The sequence below is a fragment of the Pteropus medius genome, unplaced genomic scaffold (assembly GCF_902729225.1).
Source record: "Pteropus medius unplaced genomic scaffold, Ma_sr-lr_union100, whole genome shotgun sequence".
NCBI classification, from domain to species: Eukaryota; Metazoa; Chordata; class Mammalia; order Chiroptera; family Pteropodidae; genus Pteropus; species Pteropus medius.
Window position 1 is genome coordinate 665936 of NW_024340692.1, and position 13273 is coordinate 679208.

General features: G+C 34.2%; 1 protein-coding gene and 1 pseudogene across 2 annotated transcripts in view; one reads left to right on the forward strand and one right to left on the reverse strand.

The window, feature by feature from the left end:
• Window positions 1–13273, forward strand: part of MLLT3 (MLLT3 super elongation complex subunit) — a 235663-nt gene that overhangs the window by 131469 nt on the left and 90921 nt on the right. For both annotated transcript variants that reach the window (XM_039869087.1, XM_039869174.1), the window contains exons 3-4: window positions 598–680; window positions 5214–5357. In XM_039869087.1, coding sequence (XP_039725021.1) covers window positions 598–680; window positions 5214–5357 — 227 coding nt within the window. The remainder of the gene's footprint in view (window positions 1–597; window positions 681–5213; window positions 5358–13273) is intronic.
• LOC120590398 (uncharacterized) lies at window positions 10522–10640 on the reverse strand (annotated as a pseudogene).

Below are 13273 nucleotides of genomic sequence, written 5' to 3' on the forward strand. Positions count from 1 at the left end.
ATCTGGGTCTGGGATTTTCTAAGGAAGGAGGGTGGTCCTGCCACTTTTTGGCATAGAAATCAGAATATCTCAGAGAAGTGAGGGGTTTAGGGGTAGAGTGATTTACATCAAAGACTAGACATAGACAATACTTTCATTCGGAGATTTTCAAACTTTGGGTCACAAGGAACTACCCTCAGTTTCCCTAAAACTTTAGGGTGGGATAATAACAACTGAAGTCAAGTCATTAATGACCATGTTTGACTATGATGAGTTGCCCTCATCAAGATTTAAATAAATAACTCACAGGAGAGTGGGGAGGAGGAAGGTAGATGGGGTAAAAGGGGTCAAATATGTGGTGACATTAAAGAATTAAATAATAAAATAAAATGATAAAAATAAATAAATAACTCATGTATTTGCTTTACATAGGAAAATTATAGATTCTGGAGAAGAAATAAAGGGTAGATCAGAGATGCAGATGAGTGCTTGGAAAAGGGCTGTGAAAGTTGAGGATGATCTACATGGTAGAATACGATTTTATTTTTATAGAAAAGAAAGATGAATGTATTTTTGTCTTATGCTCATCTCACCTGTTTTCTCTTTTTGATGTTGCAGTGTGCAAAGATCCACCTTACAAAGTAGAAGAATCTGGGTATGCTGGTTTCATTTTGCCAATTGAGGTTTACTTTAAAAACAAGGTATGTAATCTTTGCCCATTAATCTTTCCATAGAAGATCCCCCATTAACCAAATAATGTTTAAAATAATTTTTATGTATAAGCATGTCTATCACTAGATGATTTTAAAATAAAAGTTAAATGTATCTTTTAGGAATTTTGGCTATTGTTAACCTAAATTATAGAGGAAGTGTCTAGCAAAAGATAATTTCAATTATATGAAGTCAGATTATATAAAATTTATTAAGCATTCTTTTTAAGAGAAGGATTACTATTTGAAAAAGAAGATTAATATATGTTTGTAAAATAGTAATTATGGTTTTTACATGAAATATTCCTTTTCATATTTCTAGAAATTTTTAGACTTGCAGAGAATTACCTCTCATTTATCTTTAGCTGGTATACACACATATGACACACATATACAATTTTATCAACTTGAGATGTTATGGATTCTTCTGGATTTAAAAGCTTTCAATGGTACAAATGTGGCAAAGCACACAGACTATATAATATTGGACAAATTGCTCAACCTCTGTGGGGTTCACTTTTCTTATTTATAAAATGATCATAGGATAAGAGTATCTACCTCATAAGGTGGCTTATTAGGATTAGATTCAATAAATCCGAGTATTTAGAATAATGCTTTATTTATAAGTAAGCACTAGTAAATGCTAGCTGTTATTTTTAATCACACTATTCCTTCCTTTTATTCCAAAGTAGTCATAGTTTCTAAAACTTGCCCAGAAGTGTGATAATTCCTCCCCCACACTTTTTTTTTTTTAAGGGAATTGAGCTAACAGACAGTTAGCTCAAGCCAGTGTGCCATAAAGTATGGTCCTTGCACCAGCAGCAGCAGCATCACCCAAGAAAATGTTAAAAGTGAGATTCTCAGGCTCTCTCCAAGATCTCCTGAATTGGAATCTCTGGGATGAGGGCCTACGAGTCTTCATGTTTACTAGCTTTCTACGTGACTCATGCACAACTAAGTATGAGAATCGCTGATAAGCCACTCTTTAATGCTTAGTACCTTCCATGCAACAGTGTCTCACTGCCTTTTTCAATGTAGAGCAGGTGCAGCAAAATCTCTTTATGATTAAGAGATAATTCACTTTTAATTAAGCTATAATAAAACTATCCTGAAGAGTAGAAATGCATGGATGGCAAAGATAGATTTTATTTTCCACATATTTTGTTTCTTTCCAAGCCCATCTCCTCATGCACTACTACATTCCTGCTATTCCCCTACCCCATTATTTAAAAAAAAATATTTGTATTTTGGAAACACATTTGACAGTAACCAATTTTTGAATACTTAAATATTTGAATGCTTACCTTGTTTTGGCAATCTTCTGAGCCCTTTACATATGTTGCTTCATTTATAGGTTTATAAGAAGTTTTGACAGGTAAGTACTATTATTCCTACTTTAAAGGAAAGGAAACTGAGTCATTGAAAGATTTCATGGCTTGTCTAAGGCCATTTCTTTTGAGTATTTATATTTTTATTCATCTCTAGAGTTTACTGAACTTTATGTCTTAAAGATTAAGCATCCATTATAATAATGGTTGATGAAAAAGTATTCAAAGGGGGTGAGAGAAAGGAGCAAAAAGACCTCCATGTGATCTTGGAAGAATCTTGCTACATATTGAGGCTGCCATTCTGTCCTTGGTCCCATCTCTATCCTTGTGCTTTCCCAGTAAGGTTATTTTCAATTTTTTTTTTTTTTGAGAGGTCAAAGTCACGAGAGGTGATAGAGTGTCAGCGCTTATTTTGAGTTCATGTATATTCATTCTGTCTTATTTTGTATTTGTGCTCAACAACCCAAGCCTATCTATGAGAATCATGTGTGTTTCGGAAACTCTAAACAACATAATTGACAGTAGCACTTTAGGTTTGAAAAGATCCCATGCTTCTCTTTCTTTTTGTCTTCAGAGAAAGTACATGAGTAAATGTCAAGAACTGAAGCAGAAAGGGGTAATTTGATGTTGCCGAAACAGATTTTTACCTCTAGAAAATGTATTAGCTTTATAAATATAATAAATATATGCTTTCAGGTTTGAATTTTGAGAAGGATCTTTTCTGAGGCGAATAGATTGACATAATATTGATGTCTACTCTCTAAGAAAGATATTCGGTTGGCTAAATACAAGTTTATGGATACTTTTCCCTTACTCAAAAAAAAGTTTTTAAAAGAAAATTACACTTAGGATTCATAGAAAATCACTTTCTGCAGTTTTTACCCTTAGTTTTATTGAAATGATTTTTTTTTTGGTTCATTTTAAGCTATTGTGGACTATAAATTATGTTGCTATTTATTATTTTTTTTGCTGGTAATTATATTCATCGATGTATTTTTCTCTTTAAAAAAGTGTGCAGGCATACACTCCTAGTAAAAGCGTATAGAGTAAAACTTAGAAGTTTTATTCTCTTGACTCCATTTAATCATTGTTAACTATTTGGTATAGCCTTTCCAGATTTCATCCCCTGCATTGCGTAGATAAAATGTATGTCATTGTAGAGATTGGGAAGCACATAATACATCATATGTTAATATTTTTCTATGTCTTGCCTTTAATTTATATAGCAACATGCCTTTCCAAGTCAGTATTTTTAAACATCTGAGTGGCATTTTATAGTAATTATATACTCATATGCAGATAACTTTTATTTATTTTTTTTTGCTATTATGCACAGTGCTAGCATGAATATTTTAGAAAAAATATATTTTGTACACATTTTAAAGTATTTCTATGAAAGAGAATTTAGAAGTAGAATGACTGTGTCAGGGTGTCAAATGCATTTAATGTGTTGCTAGATATTGCCAAAATGTCTTCCCAAAAGGTTTTACCAATTTATGCTTCCAATTATAAGGCAGAAAACAGACCTTCTTATGTTTTTAATTAATTCCAAGTTTGTATGGGCCATTTTACAATTTAGAAGAAAGCAGGGAAGTGAAAAATGATCATAATTCAATGTGATAATTGCATTAATGTAATGTTATAAGAGGAATGTCTAAGATTAGATTGGGAGAGTTAGGAAGACTTTTCAGAGGATTTCATGCTTTAGCTAGGTTTGGAGTAATTAATTTGCATTAAGCAGGCAGAGGACGGAGGTATTTTGAGAGAGAAGACATTTTAGGCATGGGGAGCACTATATGTGAAAGGCAAAATGAATGAGATAATGTGAATTACTGAGAAACTGCAAGTGCATCAAAGTTATAGAAGGATAGGATGTAGTAAGAGAAAAAAAGAAATGCAGGAAAGGTATTAAAAGGCTATGATGGTTATTCTGAGGAAATGGGATTTTATCCTGTAGAAAATGATGAGTAATCAATGAAAGATGTAATCTGATTTTTATATTAGGAAGATTACCCTCTTGTCATTGTAGGAGGTAGAATGGGGTAAGTTCAAAAACAGGAAGGAGACCAGGTGAGGAACGGTGAAGGTCTAAACTAAGGCAATGACGATCTGAGAAAATGGGGATAGATTTGAGAGTTCCTAAGGAGGTATACTAAATAGAACTTGAAGACAATTTGACTGTGATGAATGAGGGAGAAGGAAGAGTTGGGAATGATTTTTGGGTACTTTAACCTTGGCAAGCAATTAGGATTTCTGTTGCCCAGATACAGAGTATAAGAGAAAGGACAGATAAAGATCATTTAAATGTAAGATAATATATGAATCTGATATTGCTGTGGGAAACCTAGTGGAGATGTGAGTAGACTGTGGAACACATGCATGTGACAGTCAAGTGAGAGCTGGGCTAGAGATATAGATGGAGAGGCAATGAAGATAGTAACATAAAACAAGAGGGTGAAAACCAGAATTAACCAAACCAGGAAAATACTGGGAACCAAGAGCTATGTGTTGCTGGACCATCAGATGAATGGAAAGTATATTGTAGGATATGGGGCCAAGAACCACATTATGAAAGCCCTTACATGGCTTCATGTGAGCTTAAATTTTTGTCCTAATGGCAATTGGAAGCTGTTGAAATTTTAATCAAATAGTGAAAATGAATAGATTTTTGTTTCATATAGATAATTTTGAGGCCTGAATGAAAGAGGAATTGAAGTTAATCTACCCAGAAGTAGGAAAATCTTCTAGAGAAAGGAGTTTATAGTACTTTTGGGCAATGAGTAAGAATATGACAGTATGAGTTAGAGGGCTTGTTCATGAAATATTTAGGAGAGACAAAGGCAGCTATTGATGATGGATATTGAAGGTAGAGTGGTAATAGGAAGGCATGGCTTCGGGGAGTCTTAGGTTTCTGGTTGGGTGACTGTGTTGGTGGTGTCATACCACTTAAAAGATTGCAGAAAAGATGATGAGTTTATTCTTTTTGGTTTTCCCCTAACACAAGAAACTATCAGATATTTCTATTTTGCTTTGTAGATAATTCCGTGATGATTTACCCCCCAGTAATTCTTTGACACTATAGCTATTAGAATCGTTTTTGTCTCTTTCCTGTTCCTTATGAGGCATAAACCTTTGCTTTCTAAATCTCTCTTTATCTCTAACTCTTTTCTTTCCTAATTTTTTTTTCAACCTCTAGGAAGAACCTAAGAAAGTCCGCTTTGATTATGACTTATTCCTGCATCTTGAAGGCCATCCACCAGTGAATCACCTCCGCTGTGAAAAGCTAACTTTCAACAACCCCACAGAGGAGTTTAGAAGAAAGTTGCTGAAAGCAGGAGGGGTGAGTGACACTGTCTTGTGAAAAGCCTTCCCATAAAAAACTAGTTGCTAGTGTGTTAAGAAGTATAAAAATGTTTTTAGAGAGGTAAAAGAGATGAAATACCATACAATCTATGCAGTTCAAATTTATTTCAACAAAAAGCCAAAACCAATAATCTATTCTCAATTAAGAACAATATCTAAACTTTGTTATATCAGTTTATAGAAACTTTTGAGTAAAGTTGAAAGTCACATTAAAAATATATAAAACAAGTTATCTAAAAATTCATGACCAAATTAATTTAAAAAGGTATGCTCATTTATATTACATGTTTAGGTTATTTAAATACACATTTTCATTTGATTGTATGTAGGTAAAAGATGGATTTCCCTTTTTAAAATAATGGTAACAAAGGTGTAAATTTTTGCCTATATAATTTGTCTAGGATAGGGAAAGATTTTATATTCTTGCAAATATAAACGTTATGAAATATTTGCTTGCAGCTAAGTTGGGTGTACAGACAAACACTACTGACCAGTTAAAACCTACTTTACAATGGGTGCCATTGGGATCATCAGCCTCTACTTCAGATGAACTTCCTGCGTCATCTTATCTTGGCAGTTCAGACCCTGTGAAATGTTAAAATGTGTTTGTTAGAATTTCCTTCACTTAGTTTTTCTGGAAGGTTTTTGATAATTTTGCATCTATGAACTTAACATGTAAGTGTGTGTAGACTATACCTTCTCAAGATGCCTCATTTCACTAATAAAAATCTACCTGAAGGCTTTGTAGGAAAGAGTTGGGTATTATATAGCACAGAATTTCTTTCTTTTTATGGGGTTATGGACAACCACTTGGAGAACTTCAGGAAAGCTGTGGACCCTCTCATAAGAAAATTACCCATGTATATAGTTGTGTGAACATTTTGGGTTATGTGGAACTCCTGAAGTCCATTTTTAGGGGTTCTGTTTTGCCAAGCTCCTGTCCTTTTGGCTGAACTACTAATATGCATTTGAAGCACTACAAGTACTTTTACCACATTTCATTCAGCACTGTACTATGTTGGTAGATTGTGGGTTAAGTAGGTACCGGGCCAGCTTTAGAAATGAACCACCACTTATAGTATTTTATGGGGAAATGTATCTTCATGAAGCAATAGGCTTTTGTAATACAACTCATATTAAAGTTAAGGATTTATTATACATTAAGGGAGTGGTGCTTTTTTTTTATTTAAAAAAATGATTTTATTCTTTTTATATTTACCAAGAGCACAATGTTGGTGCTATTTACCTATGGCTGTGCCCTTAAAATTGAACCAGTCCATTTTAAGTCCTAGTTCTCGTTATTTTTCTTTTTATGTGGGTGATGTTTTACACTTCTGATTATTCCTCTTGAGTATGCAGTTAGGTAATTGGAGCTTGTGAATTATGCAACGTGAATACATCGGGCTTCTGATAAGGGTCGTAAGAAAAAGTAAATATGACACAAGATCTTTTTAAAACAACCACTTAGTCCCAGAGTACTCAAGTGTTGCTTATGAGCTGCAGAAGAGGTTATAGGTCAGTGATAATGCTGGGGAGTGTAGCACTGACTCCTGATAAGGTCTCTAGTAGATTTCTGTCTTTTACTATACTCAGCCTTTATCTCAGAATTATTCTCCTTGACCTCCAGCTTTCCTTCTTTTGTTTCTTTAAGTGCTGTTTGAAGCCTGCAGATTTTTTTTTAGACTTAGATTATGTTTTAACAACTCTAAAATAAGTTGAAATGTGAAATGTTCAAGCACACCAGTTATTTGACATAAATTCTTTAGATGGTGATTATAGTGAATTTTGTGGTAAAATTAAAATTTAAAAATTAACTTCAAATCAGAGTAATCCTGTAGAATCTGCCCATTTCATATGAGAGGATTGGTCATATATGATAATGTGAGAATCTATAGACTAATAAATTTTTTGTCTTACCTAGATGTTTGGCTATCTTGTATTATTTTTATCTGACCTGTAAACATTTATCATTTAGTATTAATGGAGCCTATCATGGTGTCACTAATTTATGAGCCATTTTGATTTTATTAGAATTTTTTTCAGTTTTATTGAGATGTAATTGATAAATAACATTGTATAAGTTTAAGGTGTATAATATCTTGATTTGATATATATTGCAAAATGATTACCACCATAGCATTAGCTAATACCTCCATCATGTCACATAATTACCATTTCTTTTTTGTGGTGAGGCATTTATAATATACTTTCTTAACAACTTTCAAGTATATAGTTCGGTAGTATAAATTATAATCAACATGCTGTACATTAGACTTCCAGAATTTATTCATCTTATATATCTAGACATTTGTAGTCTTTGACCAACATCTCTCCACTTCCCCCACCCTTCATACCTTGGTAACTACCATTCTAGTCTCTGTTTCACTGAATTTGGCTTTTTTTAGATTCCACATGTAAGTGATATCATAACAGTATTTGACTTCTCTGTTCTGACTCATTTAGCAGAATGCCCTCAAAGTCCATCCATATTGTTGCAAATGGCAGGATGTTTTTCTCTCTCATGGCTGAATAGTATTATTTATTTATTTACACGCGCGCGCGCGCGCGCACACACACACACACACACACACACATCTTTATTCATCTGTTGATGGACTCTTAAGTTGTTTCTGTATCTTTGGTATTGTAAATAACGCTACAGTGAACACAGAAGGCAGATATCTCTTTGATGTCCTGTTTTCCTTTGGATATATACCCAGAAGTGGGATTGCTGGCTTATATGATAGTTCTATTTTTAATATTTTGAGGAACCTCTATATTGTTTTCCGTAGTGGCTGCACCAATGTAAATCTCACCAAGAGTACACAAGAGTTCCCTTTTCTCCACCTCCTTACCTGCACTTACTATCTCTTGTCTTTTTGATAATAGCCATTCTAACAGATGTGAGTTGATATCCTCTTGTGGTTTTGATTTGCATTTTGCTGATGAATAGTGATGCTGAGCACATTTTCATGTACCTGCTGGCCATATGTATGTTTTCCTTGAAAAAATGCCTATTCAGTTCCTCTGTCTATTTTTTAATGTATTTTATTGCTACTGAGTCGTATGAATTCTCTATATATTTTGGTTAGTCACCCCTTATCAGATACATGATTTGCAAATATTTTCTCCCATTTCATAGGTTGCCTTTTCGTTTTGTTGATGATTTCATTTGCTGTACAGAAGCTTTTTAGTTTGATAAAGTTCACTAGTTTATTTTTGCTTTTTCTTCCTTTATTTTTGATGTCTATTAAAAATCTTACTAATAACTGTTTCTCTTCAGATAAACCTATTTTTTCTTAAACTGGGTTTGGAGTGAGAGACAGGGGGTTCTGTGTTCCTTATATTTAAACATGACATATATGACAGATATATATGTTCTACCTTTAAAGGAAAAAAATAATCTCTTCTTCATATGTGCTGTGTGAAATCATTAAGTATAGCTTGAGGCATGAGTAGAGTAAACTTACTGTTTTGGCTATGGTTCCTTTTCTTGCACTTTTTTCTGTTAAACCAAAAGTATGTAGCACCATTAAAAGTTGAACTTGGCTTTTCAAAAGATCAGAAAGGTTGTTTTTAGAGCTGGCATCATCTTAGAAAAATGCTTTCAGCTCTAAGAAGAAAATGATTCCAAAGAACTTTTTATGAGAAGAATCTTGAAAATTGCAGAGTTTTTATACTTCATAATCTTTAAACCTATAGCTACATGACAACTTTTTTTTGGGTCAGTAACATTTTCATCTTTTCACTGGACTTTTTAAAAACGTTGCAACTTTTTCCTAAATAGTCTTAAAGAAATCTTGGTGTATTTCCCCCTTGGAAGAAATGTGTCTAGTGTTCTTCTGTTCAACAACTCCCTAACATTAAGGATATCCTTACTTTAAAAGAAAAAAATAAAAACTTTTGGATTTAAGTATTATTTTCTGAGAATATTGAAATAAAGAATGATCTCTTTTACAAGATCCTGAAGGTAGTTTCCTCTAAGTAAGGGACCTCATTGGCGCTTGCTAGAAAATTGTAGATTTGGTTTAGTACCTAGATCCTGTCAAGACTTAAGTAAGAAAAAGATGGAAGTTAGGAGGTCAGGAAACAGAAAAGAATAACCTGAGAGCTTATGGGAGGAGGTTGCTTTCATTTTGAAATCTTATTTTGATTGGTAGGAAGGATAGAGGACAGTGAGTGATAAACTTTTGAGGGCAAGACTTGATATAATCTGTTCATGAATTTTAAGCAAAAAGACCAAGTGTACCCCTATGGAAAAGCACTTCTCAATTCCACAGATATTTCTGTTTGTTTTTTAAAAAATGAACTGATAAATCCTTTTTGGTGATTTTCAAATATGCTCTTCAGGATGTCAGGATTTTTAAAAAAGTGTTATGATCACAATAGATGATTTTATCTCTACTTGATCAGTCCTACCGAAAAACTGTGGAAGGGTTTGACGTCCATTACATTCGATTGAAAGAGGATGAGTTTTTCTTTTGGGTGATGGCAAAGTAAAGATATAGGTAAATGTATATAACATAACAAAAACTTGTCACTCCTCTACTGACTCTATTGGGAGAGAGAGTGATACTGGAAAAGTTGGAAAAATTTCGAAATCAGTCAGGTCTGAGTAAGAACTTCATCTTTATTGTCTTCTAGCCCAAGAAATCATTACATCTGCGAAATGGATGAGACAGTGTTTTTCTTATTGGGAATGTGTAACCCTGGTATGTGGCACATAGTAGGTACCCAGCCCCTTGGTTCCTTTTCCTTTGGTTACTACTTTCAGAAATCAGCAGATCTTTAACCACTTGTATATCAAGCACTTAAAGGTACAGTGAAAAAGGGTGGTTATGTAAAGTAGGCTAGTCTAGATTTATTCACAGGAAAACATGTTTACCACTAGTTAGTGTGATCAGCACATTGATGGACCTATGTAGGGTATAAAGATTAGCCCATGGTGTCTTTTCTTTAAGGAGTTTAATTCTGGCTGTTTGTATTTTGCTTACATAAAGTAAACAGAGGTATGTTTGGAATATTGTTTTATAAAATATGTTTTAATTAGAAAAATGATCATTTCTTACCATTGTTCTTCTTTAATATTTATTTATTTATTTATTTATTTATTTATTTATTTATTTATTTATTATTTTTTACGCCTATAGCACCTGGTCTTCCTAGGTGGTCTCCCATCCAAGTACTAACCAGCCCCAACCCTGCTTAGCTTCCGAGATCATACGGGACCGAGCTTGTTCAGGGTGGCATGGCCGTAGACACCATTGCTCTTAATTCTAAATTTCTAACAGATTAAAGTCTTCTTTAAGCCATTAGAAAATTTCCTAAGTAGTATGTTCAGCAACGTAGTTGCATCCTTGTGTTTTTATTAGGAAAGCCCAAAAAGGTCGAGCATCTTTGGAGAACTGAGTTTATTTTACAGATGCTCCACTTTTTTGGCCTTTGAAATCAAGTTGTCTGCTTTGGTTCTGTTCTTTATGGGACGTTGGTGGGCTTTTATCTTCTCTCCCTTCCTCTTTCCCTCCCTCCCTCTCTCCTTTTCTCCCTTTTCTCCCCTCCTCCCTCCCCTCCCTCCCTCCCTCCCCTCCCCTCCTCCTCCTCCCTCCCTCCTCCTCCTCCTCCCTTGCTTCCTTCCTTCTTCCTTCCTTCCTTCCTTCCTTCCTTCCTTCCTTCCTTCCTTTTTTCTTCAATTAAACAAGGCAAAGTCTAAACATGTTGTTCAGTCTATTTATGAATCACTGGCAAGCAGTTAATTTTGAGGACTGAAAATTAAAGCTAACCACAGCAGTTGTTAAAACTAGGGTTTCTATAGGCAGAAATCCAATTCTGTTCAGACACCACCTGTTTCAATAGGACATTTCAGACACCCATTTGGCAAGATTTGCTGGAGAAGACATAGGGAACATGCTTTCAGTCTGTGTTAAGTCTGTAGCATAATGCAGTCCTGTTTTTTCAGAGTGACAGTTGCATTTATATATGATATGTTTTTGTAAGGAATAAATTGGAATCTTCATGAAACTCTGCATATTGTAAAGTGGAATTCAAGTCCACAGTGGACCCCCAACAAGGGGGTTTGGTTATTAAAGGCATCTTATGAGAAGGAGCTTTCACTAATGCAGCTGCAACAAGCCATCTGACATGGCGTTTTATCACAGGGTACTGGAATGAATTTTCTAAAGGGTAGTTTACTATTTCCTTTTGTAGGGGAGTTTACAACACTTCTAACTTCTAAACGATACAAATCACATTTTCTCCCCCTAAGCTTGTGATTTTTTTTGAATAGGTAAATTCGCAATACAAAATGACATATAGTGAGGCTTCTTCAGACCACCAACGAAGCTGTAGTGAATGACCCTTTACATAGTTCTTTGTACACATGGATGAGTATGTCTGTACGATAAATTCCTAGGAGTAAAATTGTGACTCCAAGGCAAAGTGGAATTTAAATTTTGATAGACATTTACAAATTGCTGCCAAAGAAGTTATACTACTCTATGCTTGCATCAACAAAGTGTGAGAGCACCTATTTCTCCACATGGTGATTTATGAAAAATTTCCCCTGATCTGATGAGTGAATGAAATTGATATCTCATTTTTAATTCACATTTATCTTATGAGTTATGATGAGCATCTTTTCGTATATTTAAAAACCATTTTCATTTCCTTTCAAAGACCACATTTTAAAGTATTTTAAATTGGAAATATTCTAAGTGTTTCAGTTTCAACTCAAATTTATGGGTACTCTTCCCACATACTTATATTTGGAAAGGTTACAAAAAGATACGGAAGCCTCTTTAACCAAGGTCTGTGTTTTCAGGCTTTCTTCAATGTGCAACAAATTATGTTCGTAGGAACTGATTTGTCAAGTCTTTGGCTTCTAAAAATGTAAGTGGCTTTTGTGGCAAACTGATCTTAACAGTGCCCAGAGATGGTTGGCTGCCTGCTAATTTAAAAAAAATGACTAAAAAAAAAAAAATACAAAAAAAGATTATTTTAATAGCTGTTACTGGACTGCTTCATTGGATTTTTGGATATTTGTTTTGGGACAAGTGTGCCTTTTTGTTATTTTCTTATATATATCATCCTGTAATCGTCTGCCTCAAAGGATAAAGGGATGCTGACGTTTTTCACCAGCACTGATAAAAGGTGATTTATTTGAATAAATGTACGATCAAGCAGGCTGCCTCATTTATTTGGTGGTTTCTCAGAGTTGAGGTTACTTTTTTGTCATAGTTGGTATTTTCTCCTTTCTATATCTTTAGTTCTCTCCTCATCCCACTCCTCACCCTCAGCCCCGAAAATTAAATCATGAAGGTAGAACATACATATAAATGATAAATAGAATGTCAAAGTTATCAGCCTTAATTCCAATTCCAAATGTAACATTGATCTCATAAATTTTTAGGGAAAGCATGGTTATGATAGTTGAAAGTTATTTATGTCACTCAGCGTATTTAGTGGTTTTATGGTTTAATTTCTTCTGAAAGTCGCATAAGTTGACCATAGGATAGTTATAGACTTTTGAAAATATGCACCGAAAAATATCGATGGTATATAATACTCCTGCCTTCATTGGTTCATTTCTTCCCAATTACCTATTTACACTTTCAGTAAGAAGGGGAAAAATAGGAGCACACTTTTCACTTTGTCCAAAGCTCAAATACCCTTACTGCATAAATTGAGCAAAGGCTGAATGAAAAGAAATGAAACAGGTCCATGTTCCTAGAATGTGTACTAGGAAAAGTTCTGTTGAGTATTATAGCTGTCAGTATTGGATGGCGTACCCTCTTTCTTGTGGACCATCTCCAGGAGTAGCAATTTAGCTGACGATACGTAGTCTTGAAAGGAAATGCTGTGATATCTGAAAGAAAACTACCATTTAACCTTGATCCT